General features: G+C 51.8%; 9 protein-coding genes across 9 annotated transcripts; 6 read left to right on the top strand and 3 right to left on the bottom strand.

Moving 5' to 3' along the window:
* Positions 1 to 1269: 1269 nt before the first annotated feature.
* On the top strand, positions 1270 to 1776 carry CABS01_10849 (uncharacterized protein; the record flags this gene model as incomplete). The annotated part of the gene is made up of 2 exons (XM_060544204.1): positions 1270 to 1382; positions 1494 to 1776. The coding sequence occupies 2 exons, from the start codon at positions 1270 to 1272 to the stop codon at positions 1774 to 1776; spliced, it is 396 nt and encodes a 131-aa protein (XP_060398928.1).
* Positions 1777 to 3815: 2039 nt separating this feature from the next.
* CABS01_10848 (uncharacterized protein) lies at positions 3816 to 4379 on the bottom strand (the record flags this gene model as incomplete). Its single annotated transcript, XM_060544203.1, has 1 exon — positions 3816 to 4379. The coding sequence occupies one exon, from the start codon at positions 4377 to 4379 to the stop codon at positions 3816 to 3818; it is 564 nt and encodes a 187-aa protein (XP_060398927.1).
* A 722-nt stretch (positions 4380 to 5101) lies between these two features.
* On the top strand, positions 5102 to 7049 carry CABS01_10847 (uncharacterized protein; the record flags this gene model as incomplete). Its single annotated transcript, XM_060544202.1, has 2 exons — positions 5102 to 5677; positions 5739 to 7049. Coding segments are annotated over 2 exons (1887 nt in total), but the record flags the coding sequence as incomplete, so codon positions are not given.
* Positions 7050 to 8489: 1440 nt separating this feature from the next.
* CABS01_10846 (uncharacterized protein) lies at positions 8490 to 9507 on the top strand (the record flags this gene model as incomplete). Its single annotated transcript, XM_060544201.1, has 2 exons — positions 8490 to 8971; positions 9039 to 9507. The coding sequence occupies 2 exons, from the start codon at positions 8490 to 8492 to the stop codon at positions 9505 to 9507; spliced, it is 951 nt and encodes a 316-aa protein (XP_060398925.1).
* Positions 9508 to 10712: 1205 nt separating this feature from the next.
* CABS01_10845 (uncharacterized protein) lies at positions 10713 to 12858 on the top strand (the record flags this gene model as incomplete). Its single annotated transcript, XM_060544200.1, has 3 exons — positions 10713 to 10742; positions 10802 to 11128; positions 11212 to 12858. 3 exons carry the CDS (start codon positions 10713 to 10715, stop codon positions 12856 to 12858), a joined length of 2004 nt encoding a protein of 667 aa, XP_060398924.1.
* A 187-nt stretch (positions 12859 to 13045) lies between these two features.
* Positions 13046 to 13699, bottom strand: CABS01_10844 (uncharacterized protein; the record flags this gene model as incomplete). The annotated part of the gene is made up of 2 exons (XM_060544199.1): positions 13046 to 13330; positions 13397 to 13699. The coding sequence occupies 2 exons, from the start codon at positions 13697 to 13699 to the stop codon at positions 13046 to 13048; spliced, it is 588 nt and encodes a 195-aa protein (XP_060398923.1).
* A 2561-nt stretch (positions 13700 to 16260) lies between these two features.
* Positions 16261 to 17771, top strand: CABS01_10843 (phosphotransferase; the record flags this gene model as incomplete). Its single annotated transcript, XM_060544198.1, has 2 exons — positions 16261 to 16633; positions 16714 to 17771. The coding sequence occupies 2 exons, from the start codon at positions 16261 to 16263 to the stop codon at positions 17769 to 17771; spliced, it is 1431 nt and encodes a 476-aa protein (XP_060398922.1).
* Positions 17772 to 18420: 649 nt separating this feature from the next.
* Positions 18421 to 20189, top strand: CABS01_10842 (major facilitator superfamily transporter; the record flags this gene model as incomplete). Its single annotated transcript, XM_060544197.1, has 6 exons — positions 18421 to 18693; positions 18772 to 18983; positions 19040 to 19251; positions 19312 to 19488; positions 19542 to 19930; positions 19998 to 20189. 6 exons carry the CDS (start codon positions 18421 to 18423, stop codon positions 20187 to 20189), a joined length of 1455 nt encoding a protein of 484 aa, XP_060398921.1.
* A 427-nt stretch (positions 20190 to 20616) lies between these two features.
* On the bottom strand, positions 20617 to 23034 carry CABS01_10841 (uncharacterized protein; the record flags this gene model as incomplete). Its single annotated transcript, XM_060544196.1, has 6 exons — positions 20617 to 20811; positions 20868 to 21253; positions 21308 to 21504; positions 21555 to 21772; positions 21829 to 22566; positions 22633 to 23034. 6 exons carry the CDS (start codon positions 23032 to 23034, stop codon positions 20617 to 20619), a joined length of 2136 nt encoding a protein of 711 aa, XP_060398920.1.
* Between the last annotated feature and the right edge of the window lie 883 nt (positions 23035 to 23917).

The raw sequence follows: 23917 nt of genomic DNA, 5'->3' as shown, positions 1-23917 counted from the left end.
CGTTATTATGTTCAACGGCATCATACCGTAACTGCAGCATGGGGATGGTTCGACCTGAGCCAACATAGCTGAATGCGGTTGGTATTCGCGGGGCAATTTTTCGCATTGAGACTCCCTGAGATCAGCAAACTTTCTTCCTCTTGAGCCCGAGCACGCCGCTTGTCTAGCGTGCGTTAAGCCAGCATACGAACCAAAACTTGCAGCTTTCGTAATGGTTTATGGCAGTGCATTCAAATGAAATATAAGTCATCTCTTCGAGATACACAATGTTGTGGTGTGAAGCTTTCACTGTACGAAGCAAGTGTTGTAATACCGGAGCAAATTCCGGAATCAGGATGCGCCCGGCCCGTGGTAATTCTACCGGCTAAGGTAGAGTAAGATGGAAAACGGGGCTCATGACGGGATTCCCTCGGAGCGCAGCCCGTTACACTTACCGTACTCATCTAGTTTATTAATCAATCACTTACTCACCAAGACAGTGATCAATTCAGAGGACATACTCACTGAGCAACCTGAAAGCAAGTATTGAGCGATAAAGACAAACGGCGGGGTCCTCTTCGTGGGGGAGGACGGATCCCTAGCCTGCGGCCTTCTAGATAGCCAGTCCTCAAAGAATTAAGGATACGGGTACGATATGCACTGACGTCCAATGTTCCAATCCCTTACCACAAATTGCACATTCACAACGACTTTTACCACTGTTTCTTCGGACCGGAACCGAGCGTTTCCTCGCGTGCCGCATCTGAGGTTGCCGCGAGCCTCGAGGGCGGCACGCCCGGAACCCATCGGAGATCCCCAACACTCTTCCTCCTAAGTCCGGCAACGAGGAGGGAAAACAGAGAACGAACATGGGTAGGTAGGATTGATATCACTCAACCGGGTCTGAATCAGAGATTATTATAGCCAAGTGAGCGAGTCGCATTGAGTTTCTTTGTCAAGGCGGGCTTCCTCGCGTGTAAAAGTCGGAGCACGAGGAGTGCGGCGCTCTACCAGGTGTCGACGTGACACGGCAACGAGACAGGACGCGACTCTGCACATTTCAGACGTTCTGATGAACGGATGACGCTGTCTGGCGGACAAGTGAGGAGTTAAAGGAGCCTCCCAATCCCCGAATGCACACTACTGTATTTACTTGATTAGCATGCCGAGCTTGGTCTCAACAACTGCTAAGACTCACGACAGCTCGATTGAAGCATTCCACGTACACAATTGATCGAAGCGAACCGCGACAAGTCAAAGTTGCCGAGACATTGATATCGGCCCGCAAGCATGTTCGGCCGCGTCCTCCTTACCCTCGACGGCATCATGCTGCTATTTGGCGCATACATGGCCGATTGGAACGAGACGCACATCCATAATCCGCGGTGGCCGCCGCATGCCAAGTGAGTGATCTTACCTTCCTGTGCTGACGGGTCGCATGACAGAAAAAGTCGATGCCGTCAGCCCACATGTCTGCGTTCCGCCATCTACGAAAGCTGACCACAGCCACTCAGATTCCACAATGCGCAGACAATGACGCTCTCTTTGATCTTGGGCATGGCAACCCTCTTCTTCACGTGGCGAACCAACACGTCTGCCGAAATGGCGAAGGAGTCGTTCCGCATCGCGGGCTTCTTGGGGTCCATTTACTGGGTGGCCGGATGGGCTTCGTTGCTGTACCCCGGCACCAGCGGGCTGGACCCGGAGCATGGCGGACCGGGGTTCCCGCAGAAGTACCCCTTCACCACGGCGATTGGGCTCGCCGTGACGGGCATGTATCTCGAGGGAGGCTTCTAAATTTGGGTTGCGTGATTGCCTGGCGATGACAATCGTACGGATACACGCGATGTGGAGTACACGACGGGTGAAGATTCAGTTCAGTCAACCATCATTGCGAAAATTGCTTAATTGGGTTCAAGCATTTGGTGATCCTCTATTTGAGTTGCGGGCAGGCCTGGTTAAGGGCGACGTGGACATCCAGGCTGAGTTAAGATGCTACTTAAGATTGTTAAGTGCCTAGGTTACGAATGCATTCATACTCAAAGACGCTGAGCCTCTCTGTTTATCCTACCATATCCCTCGGCTCATCCCCATCTGCCAGGCAAGTGGGACTCGCGAATCGCAATCAACCACCACGGCGGCGAGGACGGCCGCCCATTTTTCAAATTTAGAGCCGCGGGAAGTGGGCGGACCACGGCACGGCGCATGACCGAGCGGGCGGCGGAGGAAGAAGAAGGGAGAGAACATGGGAAGTCCCCCGGCGGTGCAACGCGGCGCGTCCGAATTAGCTCACCTCGGAGGGAGGCCAAGCGAGAACAGAGGGGCTTCTGACCTTTCTCGAGGATTACGTGGAAGCCGTTTTGTTCTCGACCTCTTTTCAATTTCTCTAGATCAACGTTTGTTTCAAAGTTTGTGAACGATGTGGGCGGGCTTCGCGGAGCCTGTCACACAGGCGTATGGAACCCACCACCGCGGCCTCCTCCTTGTGTGTTTCCGCGAATCCGCCCATGTCTCTGAGGGGCGGGACGAGGATTGGGAATCTCTCGGAGACATCCAGAATGACGTGTGCTAAGATTCTTGGGGAACAGGGGTAAGGGAATTCCACTCCCCTTGTCTCTCCCCTTCTCCCCGTCGGGAATTTTGGCAGCATTGACTGGGCAATTGTTTTCATGGCCCATGGGCTCTCGTTGTTGTGTGTGTGTTTTTGCAGCATCGCTCGGGTTCGCCCCATGGCCCGGCGGCCGGCACATAGCTCCAAGCCACGCAACACACAAGCGGTAAGCTTGAAGTGACATGGTAGCATTGAGATGGCCGAAGATGCCGTCCTCGGCGCCGCAACGACTTGAAGATGGGTGAAATCTGACGGGAGGGGGAACTCTGAGAGAGACTGAACTGCAAGGTCTCGGCAGCGGCTATCCGGTTAGCTCGGGAACTGCTCAGGTGGCTGATCTTTCGCTGAAGTACAAACCGTTCATGTCACAGCCAAGTCGGTCAAGACATTTTCTTGGGGGAACACGAAGGCCGCGAGCGCGAACTATTCGCTGTGAGCCTAGGATATGCTCACAGAGTGTGTGAGAAAAAAGAAAACAACCTTGAATCTCCAAGGCTTGGGAATATGGATTGCCATCCTTCCACCCTGCAGCACAACCGCTTTCCCCACTATACCTACTATCAATGATGGAGACACTCGCGTGATGCATTGCCAGATGAGTTGGGTTCGCCGCTGTCGCTGACTCTCCTCTGAGCTGATGATTGACACGGCTCGACCGCTGGCAGGGCTTTCGGGATGTGGAGAAAGGAAGTTTGCCATGACTCCTATGGACGTTCAAGGCACTGGTGCAAAATTCCACCCTCTGCCTGCATCAACCCGACTCTGCATGCCGTCAACTACCTGCAATTATCCCGTGCATGTTTGCCGCTAGAGGGCGAGGAGAGATGCCAGAAGCATACCCGGTCTCGGTCTCTAGAGCCGTCATGAGACCCCCCGAAACAGAGAAAACATCAACGGCCGAGACTTCTTCGATGGGTATGGACAATGGACCATGGGGTTGCAAGACAGCAAGACTCAGAACTGGGGCGCCTAGTAGAGACGGCGGAGCGCCCAGAAATGTAATGGGCTGCGTAACCTGCAGAAATGCGACACCAACGCGGCAGCGGGTACAGCGGGGGGGGATCAAACACGACGCAAGACGAACCAACATGCTATCCAGCCTCCTGGACGGATGCAGACACACGTCTGCAAGCCCCTGAGCTACCGTGACACCACGAGTCTCCAGGTCTGAAGCCGATATCCGTACAGAGTGTCTGTAGAGCCACTGCCTCTCACTATCTTCTCTCTATCGATAGACTCTAATTCTTAAGTGTTGACTGCTAAGAATTATTACAGATGGAAATAGACTTATTGCCTTGATCCCCGCCGTCCAAGGGGGCGGACCGAGAATAGGATAGGGCCATGGTCCCAGAAAACCAAACCAAAAAAAAGCCTGAGCCACACACGCGCACTTCGCAAGCCCATAGAACCCCCATTCAGATGACGGTCTCCACTCGAGCTTACGACGACTGCACATCAAAGCAAGGATGACACAATCCCCAGCAACACCAAGAGCGGTGCGGCAACCGCAGTGACAAGCGCCGACTAACGTTGTGCGGTTTCTATGGCTCTCTTCCTCAGCTGGCCCTGCTCCTGTTTCGTTCGTTCTCAGCGCTCCCGCCGCTGCATTCCCAGGAAATGCGAGGATGAGGCAAAGTAAAAGAGGTGAAAGGACAGGCCTACCACGCCGATGTGCCCACTCCCCGCTCGCCTGAATGTCAAGTTGAGGTGGAAGCTGGGATGAACCGGGGATCATAGATGACAAGACCATCAGACCAAGCCGCCTTCCCGCCTTTCCCTCTCCAATCATTGGTGACGACGGTGAATGCCTCTTTACCCAGTTTCCATATCAAAGTACCGAGTGACATGGAGAATGTACGGTAGCCACACCCGGTGATAGTCGGTTAGTGACATTGAGAGCGCCCAGATGATTCAAGGCTGGGCCACATCCCGAGTGTTCCCTGGAAACCCGGAGGAAGGGCCCCCTTTTTTCCTACCAAGATTCCCATCGGTTTCTCCTGCAAGAGGGTCTGAGAGGTTGCTTTTTGAAGGGACGTCTTCCCATCTTCTTTTAGTGTGGTTATTGTTTCGTCCCTTTGACCTCTTGACACTTTTGTACCTGATCATCCCTCAGAGATACCTTTCCTCATTTTCTTTCTTGTTTCCACGGCTTTCATTATCTGTTTACGTAGAGCCTCCTCCGGTGGAATACTCAGGAATAGATCAACAGGCGAAAATCCGGCACACCATCCGTCCCCGACGTAACCATCCCGCCCGTCCGGTGTAGTGACCTCTTGGCGGTCAACCATTGACTTTTTCGCCTCTTCGACTGCCGGCTTGGCACGGTACCACAAGCAACAACGGTGTTCCATCTACACACCACACACACATACGAGCGCCTACTCCATCGGGAAGGACTGTGTAAACCACCATCCTGAGGGATCACGAAATATTATCCAAAACATAAACGGCAACCGACATATTCCTCGTCATCATTGTTGCTAGTTGACACGCAGGGAAAATTAAGCAGCGACTACAGAGGAAACGACAGCAAAATTTGAACGAAGAAACGCCACGCGCCGGTCGCCCCGTCGACTCACCTTACCAACCGTGGCGCCTGGACTCATCCCAAAGATCATCGTCACCTTTGACGACGCAACTCAGTTCCCTCGATACACCTCGCACAGAATGTCAAAGGAGCTCCCCCGCCACGAACGGCGGCCTTCATCACCGGCGGCGTACAGCAGTAGCAGCAGTAGTAGCGCCTCCGGCAACCCGTTTGAGCAGTGCGACATGAGCTTGAAGATGCTCCTCGCCTTCATATCTACACGAGTCCTGCGCGGCGGCCCGCGGCTCATCGTCCAGCTTGTTCTTGCTTTTTGCGGGCTACTTCTTTTGGGCAAGTTTTTCACGTCGCCAACATCGACAGACACGATATTCGATTCAAGCTCAAGATGGAGCTGGTCGCCTTTCGGCAAGAGCGCAGAAGATGCTGGATTCGGACCTGGTGGTGTGAGAGTCGTTGCGTTTGGATCGCCTGATATCGCGACGCCGTCGAGCGGAAAGGGAGCCAAGAGCAAGGGATGGACTGAGGCCCTTTGTGAAGAGGTAGGTCTAATTTCTGTGTTCGTGTCGCTTTCAAATTACAGTTGACTAACATGACCTTAAGCTCCGATGCTCCTCTCACCAATCCTTCACTCCTTTGATCAGTCTCCCAGCGCAGGCTTTGACATCTAACCAACACTATCGCGATACCATTGAGAAAGTCCAGCGTGAAATCGAAGAGTACAAGGCGCCGGGCTTTAACTATGACTTTCTCCTCGACCAGTTCCCCATCGCCGATACCGTCGCCGACCTTGCCGCCCAGATCGACACGTTCCTCGCCCAACCCCAGACACGCGAGAACATCCCCAAGGAGACCATCTGGGTCTTCTCCTTCGGCACGTGGGATGTCTGGACCCTCGCCTCCCTGCCACGAGAGTTGGGCCAGGGTATAGTAGACCTTGCTGCTCGCGCCCTCTTCGCACAAGTTGAGCGCGTCTACCAAGCCGCTCTCGACAACGACTCTGTCGCCTTTTCGGACTTTTGGGCCTACCAAAACGCCTCGCTCATCGACAAGCTGAACAACATGGATCGGGAAGGCGGCGACATCGACGAGCGCGAGGTTGAAAACTTCCGCGTCGTCATCCCGGAGCTCTTCGACGTCTCCCTCACTCCCGGCTGGCACGCCCAGCGTCCGGCGCCGCCTAGCCCTCACACCAAGGCCGAACAGATGACCAATGCGGCGCACCTCACCGCGCGATGGAACTCGGAGATCAAGGGCCGCATGGACGAATGGATGCGCACCGCTGATCCTCAGCCTGAGAACCCTGAGGAGGAGAGAGGCAAGTTCGGCTACGTGCCCGCCAGCAAGCGCGCCACAGCCCACTACCGTCGTTCCCGTGCGGAACAGGGTCTCAAGGCCGCTCCCAAGGGCGAGGCTCTTCGCGTGCCATTTCCCCGCCGTGTGGCCGCTCAGATTGATACGGCCAGCTTCGTCCGCGAGGCGATTATCGAGAAGCAGATGCGCGAGTACGACCTCACAGACAGCACGGGCCGGGGTAACAGGACCGAAGATGGCGATAACCTCTTTTTCGCTGAGGCGTGGACGCCGTGTATTTGGGCAAAGACCTCAGAGACGGCTGAGGCTGCGAGCGGAGGGTACGCTGCGTGCGATAAGCCCGAGGAGTACCTCTTCCACTCGCCCTTCACGCTGAGTGAGCGAGCGATTGCGCATACGGCCAAGATCGTGGCCGGCGAGGCGAGAACTAGGCTTGCTTTTGTTGATGCGGTTTATGAGGCCAATGAGGGAGAGACGGCGACGGCTAGGGTCAAGAGACATGAGCCGAGGAGCGACTTGGGCCACTTCCAGCGTGTCCTCCGTCCGAATCTCGCGTCGCGCATCGTGGAGTCTGCGTGCCCTACGTTGGACGTCTGCTGAGTGGGTGTTTTCTTTTGTCTCGTCATGAATCACCGTTCCATGAGGCCCTATCCATAGGATGGGGTACCCATCATGAGGTACAGGTGGATGATATTTGTGTGTTTCGCGGCATTGGCATTGGCGTTTGGAGGGAATTGGGTTACAAGGTCAACCAAAGCATCATCATGTCATTGACGGCCCCAGAACAGTTGGGACCAGTCGGAGTTTAGGATTAAATCAGATACCGGGGACATCCCCACAGAGTCAGTCATAGACAATGACATTTCCATTGATTACATCCCAGGCGCCGAACCAAACTGTCGATGAATCTTGATCCGTGCCTTTGGTAAGTCGTCTTCCTCAAGTCATTTCGTTTTTGAAATTCGGCGCAGGCCAGATGTCTCTTAAAAGACATCTTGAACACAGTCCCCTCGAGCTTTCAAGCAGAGGACCACGGAAACAAATCTAGGGAAGCTCATGTGACCTAAAACTGTGACCGGACGTCGGACGCCCAGTCGTCGCTACGTGTCGCTTCTATTCAGTTGATCGACGTCGACTATCTCGGTACCTGCCGCAGTACCATCGCGCTATTCATCCTTCTTGGTTGTTTGCATCGTCGCGCGGGGGAGCCCCGGAGGGCGACGCAGATCTCGCCAAGGACCATAGGGCAGACTCTTGGGGAGAGCAATCTAAGCGGAGCCATGGGCTGGGGAACGAAAGCGCCCGATCTTGGCCCTCCAACTGGGACATCTGATGCCATTGCCTTCAAATCGCAAGCTCGCCGACACTGATGACATTGCTCAAAAGTTCCCACAACGGTCGCTCCCTTGGAGTTGATGGAAAAGAGTGAGATTATCGAATCCTTCAAACCACGACGCCAAGATGCGACCCAGGAATTCCCACCAATCCGCCGTCAACAGATGCCACCTGACCACTCACCCATCTCACCCACTCTAACCCAACTCACCTCACCGACCATCGGCTGTCCGAGGCGCGCCATGCATGGCTGGCTACATGCAGAACACTATTCCTTGCTTAGGATATGTTCCTGAGCGTCGCCAGAGCTTGACTTATGCCAAGACTGCTTAAGCTCGCTGACCTGGTGCGGCACAGCAGATTTGTCGCTGAATCGGGCAGTGGAATGACGAAATGTAACATGCCTTCTTTGCCCGACTTGTGTCTGCCTGGCCCTTGAAGACGCTAGCAAACAACCTAATGTGACGATAAACCTGGAGAGCAGTCCGATAGACCGAGCTGACATGTCTTTGCCAAGAGAAAAACATGCAAGCCGCTGTCTTTGGCGCCTTCTCGTTGCAACCCCCTTGGTGCTGTCAGCTTATAGTTAAAAGCGACTTCCCCTCAACTCAACTTTGCAAACCGCGTTCATAGTCGAATTTTATTCAGGAAACGCAGAACCCTGACACAGAGTAAAGCGCAACTACGAATCCAGGCCAGCCCAACATGCCTCTCACCGAACTCTCACAACATGCAATCACAAACGTCGGGCCGCTGACAACAACATTTACTGCGCCCAGTTCATGCGCTACTTCATCCCCGAGTCTCTGGCTGGCCGCGGAATCCGCCTTCACGGACCGCGTCCAACCTTTCTTCCGTCAGAAATGCGAAGGTTCGGCATACGGCGAGTGTTTCCCCTCCGGCACCGTCTTTGATCAGATCCGCTCAGCGGCCACTACCACCGTTGACGCTGGCACGATTGCCTACTTCTCGCCCGCAAGCGTCTGTCCTGATCAGTACACGACAGCTGGTGTCGCTGCAAAGAATGCCGAGGGCACGATCAGCTCGTCCGGAGTCTTTGTCCCGCCCATCGTCAGCGTGCCGTTTGGGTCCGGGTACATGAGTGACAGGCTGGCGTATAATCCCATCGTCAACGTTCTTATGGAGGCTCTCGAAAGCAATGAGACTGCCGTCATTTGCTGTCCCGAGTAAGTTCAAGCTCGCGGCTACTCATAGCAGAGTTTTCCCGAAGGTTAACGATCATTATTACGTCAGTGGCTACACTGTAGGGTTTAACGGAGAGTGCTTCTCGCAAGTTCCAGAGTCAGTGTACGGCGCCATGACGGCGTGTCAGCGGGCCGTTGGTAATGTGACCATGGTGCAAGCGACCTTCACCTACAACAATACCGTCGTCTCCGGAGCTGTATACTCGTACACACCCACCAGCTACAACATCAGGACTAGCACGCGGACCTTTACCGGTGCCCAAGCTGATGGTTGGATTCCGGTTGCTTCGAGACCCGCAGTGACAATGATTCATAACGCGGCTGCGCAGACGGGGACTGGCAGCGCCGGGGAGAGCGGCACAACGGCTGCTAGCGGATCCTCGGCTCCGACGGGGACGGGGGCGCCTAGTGCGGCTCACGGCCTCCGGATGACGACTACGGGGGGTAATGTGGGAATACTGGCGACAGTATGGGCTTTTGCCGCCCTTGCTGGTGTTGCCTTAGCGATGCCTTTGTGAGAGATAGTGCATGACAGTGTCGGGACCAAGATCTACCTAGATGATACCTCCTCAGGCTTTCTCACTTATACCCGAATGCTTAATGATAAGGGATACCAAATGAACTCCTTCAAGTCTATTGGAAAACTTCTCGAGTTGAAAGTTGGTCTTGGAAGCGTATCCAGCTCACTCTCATCCGGGAATGTCTCTTGAGTCCATTAGCGCTGCCTCTATCATCGACGCCGTTTTGGCAACACAAAGACACATGCAGACCAAGACTCGGAGGATGAGGTGACGATCTGAACTGCAAAAATATCTTCTTCCAATCGGTATAACTGAACTTTTCCACCACGGGACTTTCACGGCTACCACGCATTGCATGATAGACACTGGTACCTTCCCTAAAGTCCCCTCCTGCTCGCTCATATTGTCGGTCCTTTCCCATGTGCCGCAGTAAGCCGAATACTACCTGAGCCGTCACTAGTCGCCTTCCCTGAAATCTCAACGTACTCCATCTATCAGCATATATGTGTCAAACACCCGAATTTCGAGTCGAGATAAGGTATCCAACTATCAAGAAAACAATCTACAATCCATGCAAGTGAGTCATTACTTTCACCTCGGAGACCCCCACGGCTACCATGATCTTGAGAACTAGTTCTGGGCGGGTAGCCTTGTGCTTCATGGTGAATGCAAACACGGTCCAGAAATTGGATTACCTCTATTACGATTGAGAATACCTCTAAGCTTCACCATCAAATAGCTGCAACGTAATTTAATAATGTACATGAGATCGCGACTACATATTTTCAAACGTTTCATTTTGAGATATTTCATCGCTCATTGTACGTATTATTGATCGTTCGACAGAAAGTCTGCATCGCCAACCTGTCAATCCTTGTCCTCACTGAACAGCACTTGCATGTTGATGTTCACAGATTCACTGAAGTGACCTCTCGCCGCCGAGTCATGCCGCTTGAGGTCCATAAATTTAGGTTCAGGCAACTAGCGGACAATATTTTAGCTCGCTGAAATATCCCCGAGCCGATCAAACTAGTGACTTTTGTTTACGAACATAAAATACCATTCGTGCCATGCGCTAGACGGGCTACTTTTGATAAAAATACATCTGAGAACAACTTGGAGCCTTAGTAACCTGTTCATTTGGGTTGCCAGTTTAAATTCCTCACCTCCTAAAACTTCGATTTCTTACTAGAATATTCAAAATGACCGAACTACAATTCAGCCAGTTCAGCGTAAGCACCCAGCCGGTGTTTTTTATATCACGGAACAGTAACTAACGTCTAAACACCAGAATAATGAACTTCGACCTCAGTCTATTGCCCTTGCATCCGGGACCATTCGGCTCCCTGGCTATGGCCTGCCGCTGAACTACCTGCCAGACAAGCGCGACAGATTCCCTGTGCTCATGGAGGACACCAACAAGAGTTGGAAAGCTAGCACTCTGCTAATTCGAGAAGTCTGCATGCTTAAGTTCATGGAAGACATTACGAACAAGCCTGAGTGGTGGCGCAAAGTTCGAGATCCGGTGATTTCCGCCAAGTGGAAGGAGGAAGTGCAGGCTTTGGACTGGGCGGCATACAGAAGCCACGGAGACTTCACGAAGAACATGGCTGAAGCGGTAAGTTTCAGTTCAACTCACATAACCTTCACATTGCCACGAGGAAGCAATTGCATTGATTGAGCTGACATTGAGATTACAAGTGCATGCAAGAACTTCGAAAGAAGTCAACGTTGTACGAGGAAACGGGCCTCATTCCTGTCCTGGATTACTCTACTTGTGTCATCAAGTCAGACAAGCTGCTACCCAGCTCCCTGGTTGATCGTCTCAAAGTCGCCGTCAAATCTCTCGAAGATGTTCCCGACGTCGAAAAGGATTGGCATCCGGGAAGTGACGGTAAAGTCCTCGATCTAGTACACCCGTCACTCTTCCCACTCCTGTACGGCCGCTCACGTATCATGCATCAACGCATCACATTAGATGACTGTCTCGAAATTGGCGGGCCTGGATTCCTCATACCGAAACCCGACGAGTCTGATGTTGGTGAAGGTAGAACTTTCGACTGGCAAGGCGCACCTGTTGAGCTGGTGTCCACGAATTTTCAGTGGCTACCATCTGACGTCGCCATTAACGAAGACGGCCGACCTACCATCGAGAGTTATGTCAATAACTTGCACCCAAGGGAACATTCCGATCTGTACCCCTTAATCGAAGAGCTGATACAGAAGTCTTTGCCAGCTTGGGATATCATCTATCGCTGGGTGAGAAAGTTCCCAGTACAGCGTCTCAGGGCTCGAAAGGTTGGAAAGCGTGTTGCGATACCCGATGCTGTCCCAGAGCAGGGAAACCAGTTAGACGGGAACGAAAATGATGTTCCCATGGATAAGCCAGATGGCCATCACCTGGAGATTGACGACTTGGTCCAGCCCACAGCTGCTACTGGAGAGAAGATGGGCAGACAACGCGGAGACGCCCACGAAAGCAAGCGACTGAAGAGCGACGATGCGGCCTCTGAGGATGATGAGCACGACGATGAAGACTATGATGAAAGCGACGATGAGGAAGATTACGATGACGACTATGATGACGACTATGATGACGACGATGACAGCGACAGCGAAGACGAGCAAGTCCGAGAGCCCTCTTCGTACTTCAGGCTGTCGCCCAATAAAATCAAACAAGCCGGATTCTTCAACAACGCGCCACGCATTCAAGTCATCGTCAAGCTCGCCAACATTCACCTTACGCCCGAGAAGCCAACCTACGACGGCGGCTCATGGCACATCGAAGGTCAACTCAACGAGCACATCTGCGCCACAGCACTCTTCTACTACGATAGCGCCAACATCACCGAGTCCCAGCTCGCTTTCCGCGCTCCAGGGAACAGGGAGAAGCTGGATCAGCGTCTCAACTACCAGCAGTACGATCACAAGTCCATTGAAAAGGTCTTTGCTATCCGTAGTAGCTCTGATACCCTCCAGGAGGTGGGCAGCGTGCTGACGCGGCCTGGGAGGGCACTCTTCTTCTCCAACTTGAGCCAGCATAAGGTGCGGCCTTTCAGGTTGGAGGATCCGACGAAGCCTGGGTACAGGAAGATTGTGGCTCTGTTCTTGGTCGATCCTGCTGTTCCCGTAATCTCGACGGCGAATGTGCCTCCTCAGCAAAAGCATTGGTTCGAGGGTAAAGACCAGGTTCATGGAGCGAACGACATAGTTGAGACCATGAGCGCTCTGATTGAAACGGACGAAGCAAAGAAGATGCGCGAAGAGCTCATGAAGGAAAGAACAGTTTTGTCAAAGGCTGTTAATGACGAGTTGAGAGATGTGGAGTGGAGTTTCTGCGAGCACTGAGATAAGGTTGAGTCGGCCTTGCTAGTACTGAGACTTTATATAGATATGAACTGGAGGTGATTCAGTACCTCGGAGGTTTTCACACTGTTATGACTGCTGAGGAAAGGCGTATGCCATATGTGAGAGAAACTACGCAGCCCTTCAAGCATGCAATTGTTGACGGTTACGACACTGGCCCACCACTGCTTTACTTGCTTTGCATCCACGGGTTGGGATGCCCATCCCTGTACAAAACCTCATTATTGACCCTTGCGCGATCTGTAGTGCCCTTTCGTTTCTGACAACATCTGGGAACGGCCAATACCTTCTTTCCTGTGTATTCCAGTGCATCGACCGGAAATCTCACGTATTCGTTGGCAGTCTTGCCCTGATCAGACTCCACCTCGATGATGTTGAGTTGTAATACCTCTGGATCGGCGTCATCCACGGGAACAAGATGATCGAACGTAACACCATAGTAGTCTAAGTCGCTATTTAAAAAGACACCTGTCGTTAGCTGTAATCATTTCAGCCGGCAATGGATCAAACCTTACTCTACTATTCTATGACCCTCTCCAATCCATCCAATGTATTCGTCCCGTACGACCAAATCGCCAGGGACATCAGAACGGACGCTCTCCCCATAAATGTGCCGAAACGTCAGCGTTGCGAGTAGTGGACCAGCTTCCTGAGGAAACTTCCCATCAAATACGCGAGTATCCCATGAAACAGACGGGAATAGCTTTTCTATCGATTCTCGTGGACCTTCGATCCTGATTCTGAGCGGCCGCTCAATATCCGGTAGATGGAGATGCCCAGCAGGAGATCTCACACAGGATGGAATGAAGAGGTCAAGAGCCATTACGAGACGTCAGGATTGATTGATTATCTGGAATTTGGAAGTGCGGTTGGGGAAACACACTACAACTCAATTGGGTTGAGGGGTAGTGAGCTGTATTTATAATTCTTTGATGCGGCTGCCTTGGGCATCTGCCTAATTATTTTTGATCCAGAGAATTCGCGACAAGGCATGTATGGTTCCGCATGCATACCAGTCATGATTTATGATTGGATAGGTTGGTTCTGAACACGTATGCGATGTGTTTCTCATCCCCCAAGTACTACCCAGGTTTATCTACTTTACCGACGTTGGCTTCGCCTCTCCAACAGTCGTGATCCTTTGTTGGTTATTGCTGCTGCCTGAAATTTCTGCACATGAAACTTGCGCGGGAGGATGGAGGGCGAACAACACTCTTTGATAGAAACTAACTAGGGCCAGGTATAGTCGAAGAAGCATCGTTTGGATGCACCCTGCTCCTGGCTGGATGGCTTGTCATAAGGCTACATGCTTTTGACCAGTGCATTAATCAATATGGTTTAATTTCTGCGCCTTTTAGTTCTACAATTCTCTCATCAAAGATGAATGCCGCAATGCGGCTAATACAGACGTGTGCCATTATTTGCGTTTCTGCATTAGCGAGGCATCAAAGAAAGAAACCAGTCAGGTGTTGTAAACGAACAGACTTAGATTCCCCTTATATGCAGGCTTCCTCAAGAGTTCCACAAAGTTCTTGCTTGCCTCCAAAACCCCGATACAATGACGAACTTACGAAGAACCCTAGATTCACATAATTGATTATGCTCCTACAGTCACCTACAAGACGGTCAACAGAGAAAGTTAAGTTACACCCACTTGGATTTCAAGATGTATACCCTGCACAAACTTTTAAGTTTCGCACACGACTTGTCATCAGGCCGTCACTCCGACTCTGTGCATAGTGAGGCATATGTAGACTAGACCCTATTTTTATTGACTACAGGTCATCACGAACTAACTAAGAGTCACTTATTGTGACTTGGCATTGACTGCCTTAACTTCCGGCAACTATGGTGCGTGGATGTCAAACATGATTGTGATCAAGTAACCCACGCCTTTGACTCATTATTTCAATGAGACACTCTAGAATCTGGGTACGTCCCCAGCTCGCATTCCGATAGTTCATACTTCGCTCCTCCTGCAACTCTTGGGGATGATGTCTACTTTTTGTGACCATCGGATGACGGAGGGGTGTTGCATTCGAGTCTTCCGCAGTTTGCTGTAGACAAACGCACTGTGTGACGCACTTTGACACATTGTGGCGTGCCTTTATAAGCGCAGTCAACCTTTTCTGTTCTATTTTTATGGTCACACTGATAGAGGTAGATGGTGGTTGTACACATCGTCACTACTTCTCATTAGATCATGATAGCGTACTATGTTTCGTATCATGCATACAACTTACAAGAAATAAGTATGGCTAACAGGCTGCGATCGTTGAGGCGACTATTAATCGTGATAAGAAGTGGTAAATTGTGATCGAGAGTAGAGATTGAAGTACGGAACTACTTCTGGGTACGTGTCCTTCATACGTGAGGAGCTGAGCTGCCTCTTATATAGTATATGCTAGGTAGCCTAACTTACTATCTTACCCCGGAGCTTTGTTGATTCTGGCCATATACCTGCCATCTTTCACCAAGCATCGTTGCCCTCCAGCTGTTCGGAAACATAGCGCCGCCTCCCACATCGACTCATCACGTAGGATAGCTCGTAAGCACTCACGTCTGCAGAAGTCCGTCGGGCCGATGTTCACCTTCGTGCTGGATATCTTAATCCTTGCCTTCAATTTTGTTCAAAGCAAAGTTAGAACCAATTCTTTCTTCTTCAGTGATGTGTGACCGCTCATGACTAGTCTCAGGTCTTGATGCTTGAATCTTTGTTCTTTGACATTAGGTGTTGGCAAGGGTAAGTATCCTGAAGCTTTCAGCATTATACCATCCGGTGTTCACTGCTGCCTTTGTCATTTATATCTTTGAATATATGTCCCGTGGAGAAGACTCCCAACTGCAATCTCTCTAGTTTCATCTTCTTGCAGCGCCCGGCCCGTCATACTCATCCACACACTTGAACTTCTGGCTTTGAGATGTTCATTTGCAGTTGGTCAAGTCCGGATACCTCTCTTGATCTGCTACTTATGTCAGCAAGCACAGTGAGGCTGCTTTCTTGAAGGACATGTACGTTGTTCAATACACGCCCCCAACTATATCGAATTTGTGGACTGAACCGGTGAGTCCGACGTGCTGTCACCATTCCACCGCCCATATTGCTTTGATTCTGCAGAATTCACCAAAAGCTGGGTGAACTGATGTCTTTGTTTGGACCTTACAGGTTTCGTCAAGAGGTTTACCGTTGGACGTCAACTGCAACACCTAAGCCTGATATGGCCAAGACACTCACCAACCCCCACACTAACTTTCACGACCTTCGGCTGCCCAACGACCTTTGCAGCCTCAGGCACTCACGGCCTTAAAGAACACGACGTTGGTTGGTGGTTCCAGCTCCTCCACGTTTGCATGTCTTCTTCTCTCTCCTCCTTTATCAGCGCAATGGCAGCTCGGATACACTCTGACAATCTCAAATGGGATCAGTCTGAAGAACTCTACGAACAAGATACGGCCAGGCTTCGCAAAACTTCACAATTTGAAAAAGTCAAAGCTGTTGCAGAAACCGCGTTGGGCACGTCTCTCGAGCGCGCACCACCATTGGTGACGGGCGGCTTCCACATGCTCTATCCCTTTCGACCGGACGGCGGAAGTCCTTCCGCTAAGATCTTGGTCCGTGTACCATTCCCGAGTCAAGGCATTTTCCATGAAGAGAATCTAGCCATGGAGGTCGCGACGGCGAGATATCTTGCCCAACACACTCAGCTCCCAATCCCGAAGGTGTATCATTATGGTGTTGATCCTAGACCAGGCATTGGTCCGTTCCTGATGATGGAAGATCTCGGGTCCAAAGAACTTGAGACCATGAGTAGATCTCTACGCCGCATTCCAACCCAGCCGTGCTCGATCCGAATATGCCTGAAGGCAAGCTCAAGAGTCTCTATCGCAAGATGGCAGAATGTGTGCTGCAGCTTGCGCAGCCTAGCTTTCCGTGCATTGGAGCTCTTGTCGAAACAAGCCCCGGGTCAGGATCTCAACGTATAACCGGACGGCCCATCACTCTGAACATGATCAACATGGTCCAACTGTCTAACGTACCCAAATCCATCTTTCCGCCTAAAGGTACTACGTATAGAACCACCGATGAGTGGTACATGGTCTTGGCTGAGCAGCAAATGGCAACACTCCTTTTTCAGCACAACGATATTATCTCGTCACGGGATGATTGCAGGACCAAGTACGTCGCGCGCCAGCTTTTTCGCAGGTTGGCCAAACAAGGCCGACTGTCGAGTTATGGCTTTGCTGAAGATGACTGGTCCGCCCGCGCTAAACACAGCCCTGCAACACTGCCAATGCCCAGCAACTCGGGCTCGTTTCGCTTGTGGTGCGATGACTTCAGGCCGGCGAATGTTCTTGTTACCGAGAATGATGAAATCGCTGCAGTCTTTGACTGGGAATTCACGTTTGCCGGGCCGACGCAGCTCGTGCTAGATCCACCCTGGTGGCTTCTTCTTGATACGCCCGATTCCTGGGACAATGGGATTGAAGACTGGGAGCAAAACTACGAGAAACGCCTCCCAACATGGTTGTCAGCCTTGCAAGAGGCGGAGAAAGAAATGAAGAAGTCAGGGACGCCCTTTCTTCTCTCAGCATATATGCGAGATAGCTGGGCCACGGGGCGTTTCTGGCTTAATTATGCCGCGAGGAAGAGTTGGGCATTCGATGCGATTTACTGGAAATATCTAGATGAAAAGTTCTTCGGTAAACGTGATCCAAACAGCGGTGTGCCCAAAAGCAAGCTTTGGAAGACTAGAATCCACCTTCTCAGCCCAGAAGAGCAAGCTGCCATGGACACCATGGTGGAAATCAAGATGGAGGAGTCAAAGGAACGGATATTGGTGGACTGGGAAGATACAGAGGCAAGACAACGTTTGAAGTCATTTTTGTTTGACTAGACCTAAGCTTTGACACATGTCAGACTAGCCGTGATCGGCTATTGCCTTTCTGACCATCCGGTCGGGTGTAAGCATTATGTGCTTGATCGTGGAATAATGAGCGCGCATGGCAAGGAAACGAGGAGAGTATTAACACCTTCTAAATAAAAAAATTGTTATCGACCAAGAAGCAAATGGACCAATATCGAGTCTAAACGAGATTTTCTACCATATTATGAACAAATAGCGACCATTTGAAGACCTTCCAGGAACTACCTTATTTCGGTACAGGGTGCATGGAGAAGTCGGGGTTGTTGAAGCTGACGGTCTTATCTCTCATCCCATTCAGATGCCCATCAAAACGGACAAGATCGCGCAATCCGCGGGTAGTGGGGTTAGGCGGGGTTCAGCATCTGATCCAGAGAACCTTTGTAAGCCTTAGTACCGAACGGGTGTAACTCTGATGACAGGATCAACCCTTCATGGTTGCGGTTAGAGACATCGGCCGAACCTCGGTTAAGCCCAACGACCTTCCCTTCTTTATCTCCCATGGGATATTTGGGGATGGCGAAATGTGCAACCCTTCAAGACGACATCGTTGAACCCCAGTGGAACCCTTGGATGGTAGTACGCGGGCTGGCGTGCAGGCTCGCTTCAAATAACAGACAAAATGCCGGGTGCAACCTTTGGGGAGGCGGCGCCGCTGCTTCCCGGCTCGACACTCTCACATCGAAAACGTGAGCAGCCAGTGTCTGAGATGGTGTCAAAGATCAAGGAAGCCCTCTGGGGCCCGCCGTCGGTTGAGCGATCGCTGCTTATCAAGCTTGATTTCACCGTACTCATTTACTTTTCCGTCGTGTGGTTCTTGTTCGGCGTCAACCGCGCGAGCTACAACACAGCGTATATCAGCGGCATGAAGGAGGACCTGAATTTCCAAGGAAAGGTGAGCCACGCCCGACACTTCAATAAGAGGAACGTCCAAAAGTCTGCATGCGATATAGGATTACTGACTCAACTCTAGGACTTCAACTACATGCACACCATCTACCTAGTCACCTACGCCGTATTTCAAATTCCCTCAACCTCACTCTTGACCATCGTAAAACCCCGCTACGTCTTCGTCGCAGCGAACACAGTCTGGAGCGTCCTCACCCTCGTCACATTTAGAGCAACACACGTCTACCAAGTTTTCGTCCTCAACGGCTTCGAGGGCGCTTTTTCAGCCATCGCATAGTAAGTTTTCCCATGCGCCTCAACGAGCTACTTCTTTTTCTAACAACACTGCTCAGTGTCGGCGCGCACTTCATCTACGGATCATGGTACAAGCAATCCGAGCTAGCCACCCGTGCAGCAGTCTTTTGCGCCTTTGGCAACCTCGGTAACATGGCAGGAGGCTGGATCCAGGCGGGACTTCTGGCATCCCTATCCGACGGCCCAATCGAGCCTTGGCGACTTATTTTCGTGGTGGTTTCGTGCATCACCATCCCCTTTGCCGTTTTTGGTGCGTGCCTACATTAATGCTTCCATCCTAGTGTCTGAGTCAAAACTGACATGACAAAAGGCTGGTTCGCCATCCCTGACCTACCAGAGCATCGCGCAGCAAGATTCTTGACCCCAGAAGAGAGGGACCTCGCCGTCACCCGCCTCGGAAGAACACAGACAAAAGCATGGGATAAGAGCGTATTCCAACGTGTCCTACTCAGCTGGCAGTTCTGGCTCCTCCCAACCGTCTTCATGCGTGAGTCTTCACAACCGTTTAGCCTTTGGAATGTCACTGACGTGCGAACATAGTCTACTCCCTCAGCGTCCAAGCAATAGGCAACAACGTCATACCCCTTTGGATGGCATCCCGGGGCTACTCCATAATCCAGCAAAACAACTACCCGACCGCGACCTACGCCACGGGCATCGTCGCAACCTTCATTTACTGCGCCGTCTCCGATAAGCTTCGCTCGCGCTGGCAGGCCTCGCTCTGCATCGGGTTCACGTTCATCGTCAGCAGCGCAATCTTGATCTCGGACCCGCCGGACGCAGGGTACTTTTTCGCGTTTTATCTCATGGGCACGACATATGCGCCGCAGGCGCTGTGGTACTCGTGGATGGCGGACCTGACGGCGCACGATTTGCAGCTGAGGGCAATTACGACGGGGTTCATGAACTCTTTCGATTTTGCGTTTGTGGTGAGTGGGCTACCATTTCTTCTCCATTAACATTTGTCTGGCGCTGACTGATGAAACGTACATGTAGACTTGGTGGCCTCTGATCTTTTACCCCGTGACGGATGCACCGAATTATCGGAAAGGTTACATTGCTAGTCTGGTGACGGGCGCGTTGACTGTGCCGGCGATTTTGTTAATTGCCTATCTTGAGAGGCGAGGGAGAAAACTTGGCAAAGTGGGCAGTGTCCGCGATGAGCACGCGGGAAGCTCGAGGGATTAGAAGTAGACAGAGAATGGAGGGAGGTGTTTACACGATACAGTCATTTCAAGATTTCATTAACTAAATGTTGCAGAGCGAGGCAGGTCGGACAAGACCCTGAATCATGATACGAGGCCTGGATAAACTGTTACATAGACGTTATTCATTTGTGTAGGAATTTGGAGCCACCTGCTGTTGCTGTTAGCTCAAATACAGGACAGAAAAACCGAATCATTTGGGTGGCGGACGGTGAAGAATTACTGAAGGCCAAGAAATAGACTCGTAATTCTTAAGAGTTCGTATTGATGACTCGTGTATGCTATGACGTATCCGTTTACTGTACAGCTCTTGGAATTCGTATGCTGTATCCCACCCGCAAGATCAATCTCTCTGGAACGCCGTGTATATGTTACAGTCCTTTTCCCTTCTCATAAATGTCATAACCTCATTACCAGGCCTCCCACATCTGCGACCCCAAGGCCACGAGACGATTGAAGAGCTCGTCTCTCGAAATGATGGCAGTAAGATGGTACTCCTTGCCCATGCTATCCGTCACAATCAGGCCGTCTGCAATCTCACGATCGGTAGCCCAGCCGACAAAGATCTTGGACTTCCAGCCAAGTCCGCCAACTTTGCGAATTTGCTAGCGGAGTACACGTCAGTCATGGTATTTGGAGAGACAGTGCCGAAAGTTCTCACCTCAATGTCACCAATTGTGACAGTCCACGTCGGACTCAAGTCATCTGACTCCGTCGTCCAACTGAGCGCGGGAGTCGTGGCTGTAGTCGTGATATAAGCATGACCCCTCTTGCCCTTCCAGCGCGCGGGGAAGCGGACGGGACCCTTCTCGGGATCAGGCGTCTTCTTGACTACGCCCAGCCTGTCCTTTGCGTGTTTAGCGCCGACCTTGGCCTTTACCTTGTCCGCGGCGAGAGTGGTGTTGATGCCGCCCTTGGCGGTGCTCTTGATGAAGTTTATGATACGATGGCCCTTCTTCTGCTTGTGCTCTGCCGTTTCCGATTCAGCTGGCGCCAAAGCTGCCTCGTCGGGCTGAATGGCTTCGTCTATTTCTGCTTGATCTACGCCTGGTGAGTTATGAGCCAGTGCTTAGCAATATTTTGAAATCATGGGTTACTCACCGAGATGCTCCAGATCCTGGCCAGCGGTTGCATGAGGTTCATCAGGTGGCGGTACATCGGACTTTGGCGGAGGTGGAAGCGGGGCTTTATTCCTCTCGCCGATACGTAGGAGCGTGATAGTGACTTGGGCATTGGTGGGAATGCCCTTGAGAATGGTGTTTCGCAATTCAACATACTTCTGCCATTGAGGGTAGGTGCTGGACATACTTTAGACACGCGAGTAATCAACGTTGAAAGAAAAACTGACCGGTTGATAAACACCAGGCCTCTTTGGATGATGGGGTCTCCAAAGATGGTGAATCCAACCACAAACCCGGTGCCCTTGACTACCATGTACGAGGTTGTGAACAAGGAGACGAGTAGCAGTGGCAAGATAACGCTAGCAAGGACAAGACGGGGTCTCTGCTGAGGGAATGGTGGAGTTGGGCTCAGGGCGTTTCCGAAACGCTCCCAAGTATCGACGAACTGTTCATTATGTCGTCAATTACATGAACAAGTGGCTTACGGGTCAGAGTACTCACGTCGGCGATGCCATGCATCACAGGCCTAGCCTTGACCCAAACGGACTCGTGAACAGGCTTCTTGGTTTTATCGTGGTGGGAAGTGGGTTCCTTGCCGTCCGTCTTATCCTTGGCATTGACGACATCTTGGGTCATGTTAGTAGGGTCGGGGACAGAAGAGTCGTCGTGGGGATCGCCTTGAGGATGTTTTCCCGCCGCCGTGCTGATGATCAGCGATGAGATGCTGTTCACGAAGCTCGACGCCTCCTGTTCCACAGCCTCTCCTGCGTGCTTCTCCGGTGCGCCGGTAATCGAGTCATCGGACGCGAGGACGCCAGATGCGGGTTTCTTGACGCCGCCGGTCTTGCTGTCGATGAGGGAAGCGGGGGCGGGAGGGAAACAAAAGTCTCGCGATTGCGGGACGAGGATGAGTACGATGAGGAAGCTGGCGAAGACGGGGACGACGTAATCGAAGATCCAGGCGATGGAGTAGACTGCGAGGAAAAGTGAGGTGCGCTTGTATTCGCGCCATGAACGAAGACGGACAATATGCTTCCAGAAGGAGAATAAGCCAACAACAACAGTCATGTACAAGCGCTCGACATGGGCGCGGAGTTTATCTGGCGAAAACTCCTCCTCGTCGGCGATGTTCATGTCCAGGTTTGCAAGCTGCCCATCTACATTTAGCTGCTGATACGCGGCAAGTTGGAATGGCAAGCTCACCGGTGGCTCGGGAATCGACTTGACGTGGAAGATTTGCTAGAAAAGTATCAGTATCCCTTCGGATGGCATAATTCAGCATAGAGTTCGTTCGGCTCGCTCTACCTTGTCAAATCGTCGAACCAATATCCAGAGATCCTCGTTGCTCAGACCGCCAACCATGGGCTGCGCAACCTTGCTGGGCGGGTTGTTCCATCCCAAGTTCTTCACTTCAACATGATCGTGGTCAAGCTCGGCGTGCCCCTTCTCCTCGATCGGCTTCTCCTTGGCAGCCATGTCTGCCAGGTGATGGCTGTCTGTCGGTCTCTCCTCCTCATGTGCTTCTACTATCTCGGGCTCCTGTCCCATCGTCGACTGGCTGGAGTATCCATAGCTAGATTGGCTCGCCGGGGTGTCTACACCGGGTTCTGAAGCAACAGGCGGAGGCGGAGGTGCTGTGGTTGGCGGAGGTGGAGGCGGTGCGTGTGAATCCATCTCGTCGATGTCGCTAGGTTTACCCTTGAACATGGTTGCTGTCGTTCCTGTTCGTAGGCGGAAAGAAGCGATGGGATAGACGTTCGACTGCGATGCGGGGGACCTCCAATCTTTGAAGTCGTCTCGAGGTTCATCGGCTCGTATGGGGCTACGAAGCTGAGACAGCTGAAAATCATGATTTGGGGAGAAATCATGCACGAGCAAACAGCTGGAATGCAGCCGCCGCCGACGTCAAGCGCGTATCTGCTCGAGCTAGGTACTTACCGTATTTGGGTAGGTATGCATGACGTCACGGGCCGCGCAGCACCAAATTGGGTGCTCCAAGGCGATGATCGCGATCGTTAGCCACCAGTGCACACGGAAGATCTCCACATGGGTGAACAAATCCATGGATGAGCCGACTTAGAGTGCTTGGATGTGCAGCAAGACGGGAAGCAATGACACCTATTTACCGTATGATTGGGTGGCATCTTCTGCTTGGCCTGCCGTTTTGACAGCTCCGAGCTCGTGTAGCCACATTTTTCGTGTAGGCAAAGGGAGGGAGGGCGATCCGGACCATTCGATCCTGGACTCGATGGGTCGCGATCATTGGCTTAGCCAACGTGCTCTTTACTCACTTTCGTCTTCAGTGTAGATTACTCTGCTCAGGAACACCATTCAACATGGTCTGAACCCGAGGTCATTGAAGCTTGAGCATTATGGCGATGACAAAGGAATTACCTTGACTTTATTGCTTTGATTGAGCAAGAGGCCCATCATAATCATTGGACTCTCACTGACTTCTTACTTGGACTTGGAGCTTCTCTGCTGATGAGTGACTCTCGCTCCACTTAACTTGACTGATCTGGATTTAATGAGCGATTCTAATGTCAAGTCTCACGTCGACTAGCACAGACCCGAATATCTACAGTGTGAC

This window comes from Colletotrichum abscissum (genome assembly GCF_030869225.1).
Source record: "Colletotrichum abscissum strain IMI 504890 chromosome Unknown Scaffold_28.1, whole genome shotgun sequence".
Lineage (NCBI taxonomy): Eukaryota > Fungi > Ascomycota > Sordariomycetes > Glomerellales > Glomerellaceae > Colletotrichum > Colletotrichum abscissum.
Note: the sequence above shows the minus strand (reverse complement) of the source record. Positions and strands in the feature narration are given on the sequence as shown.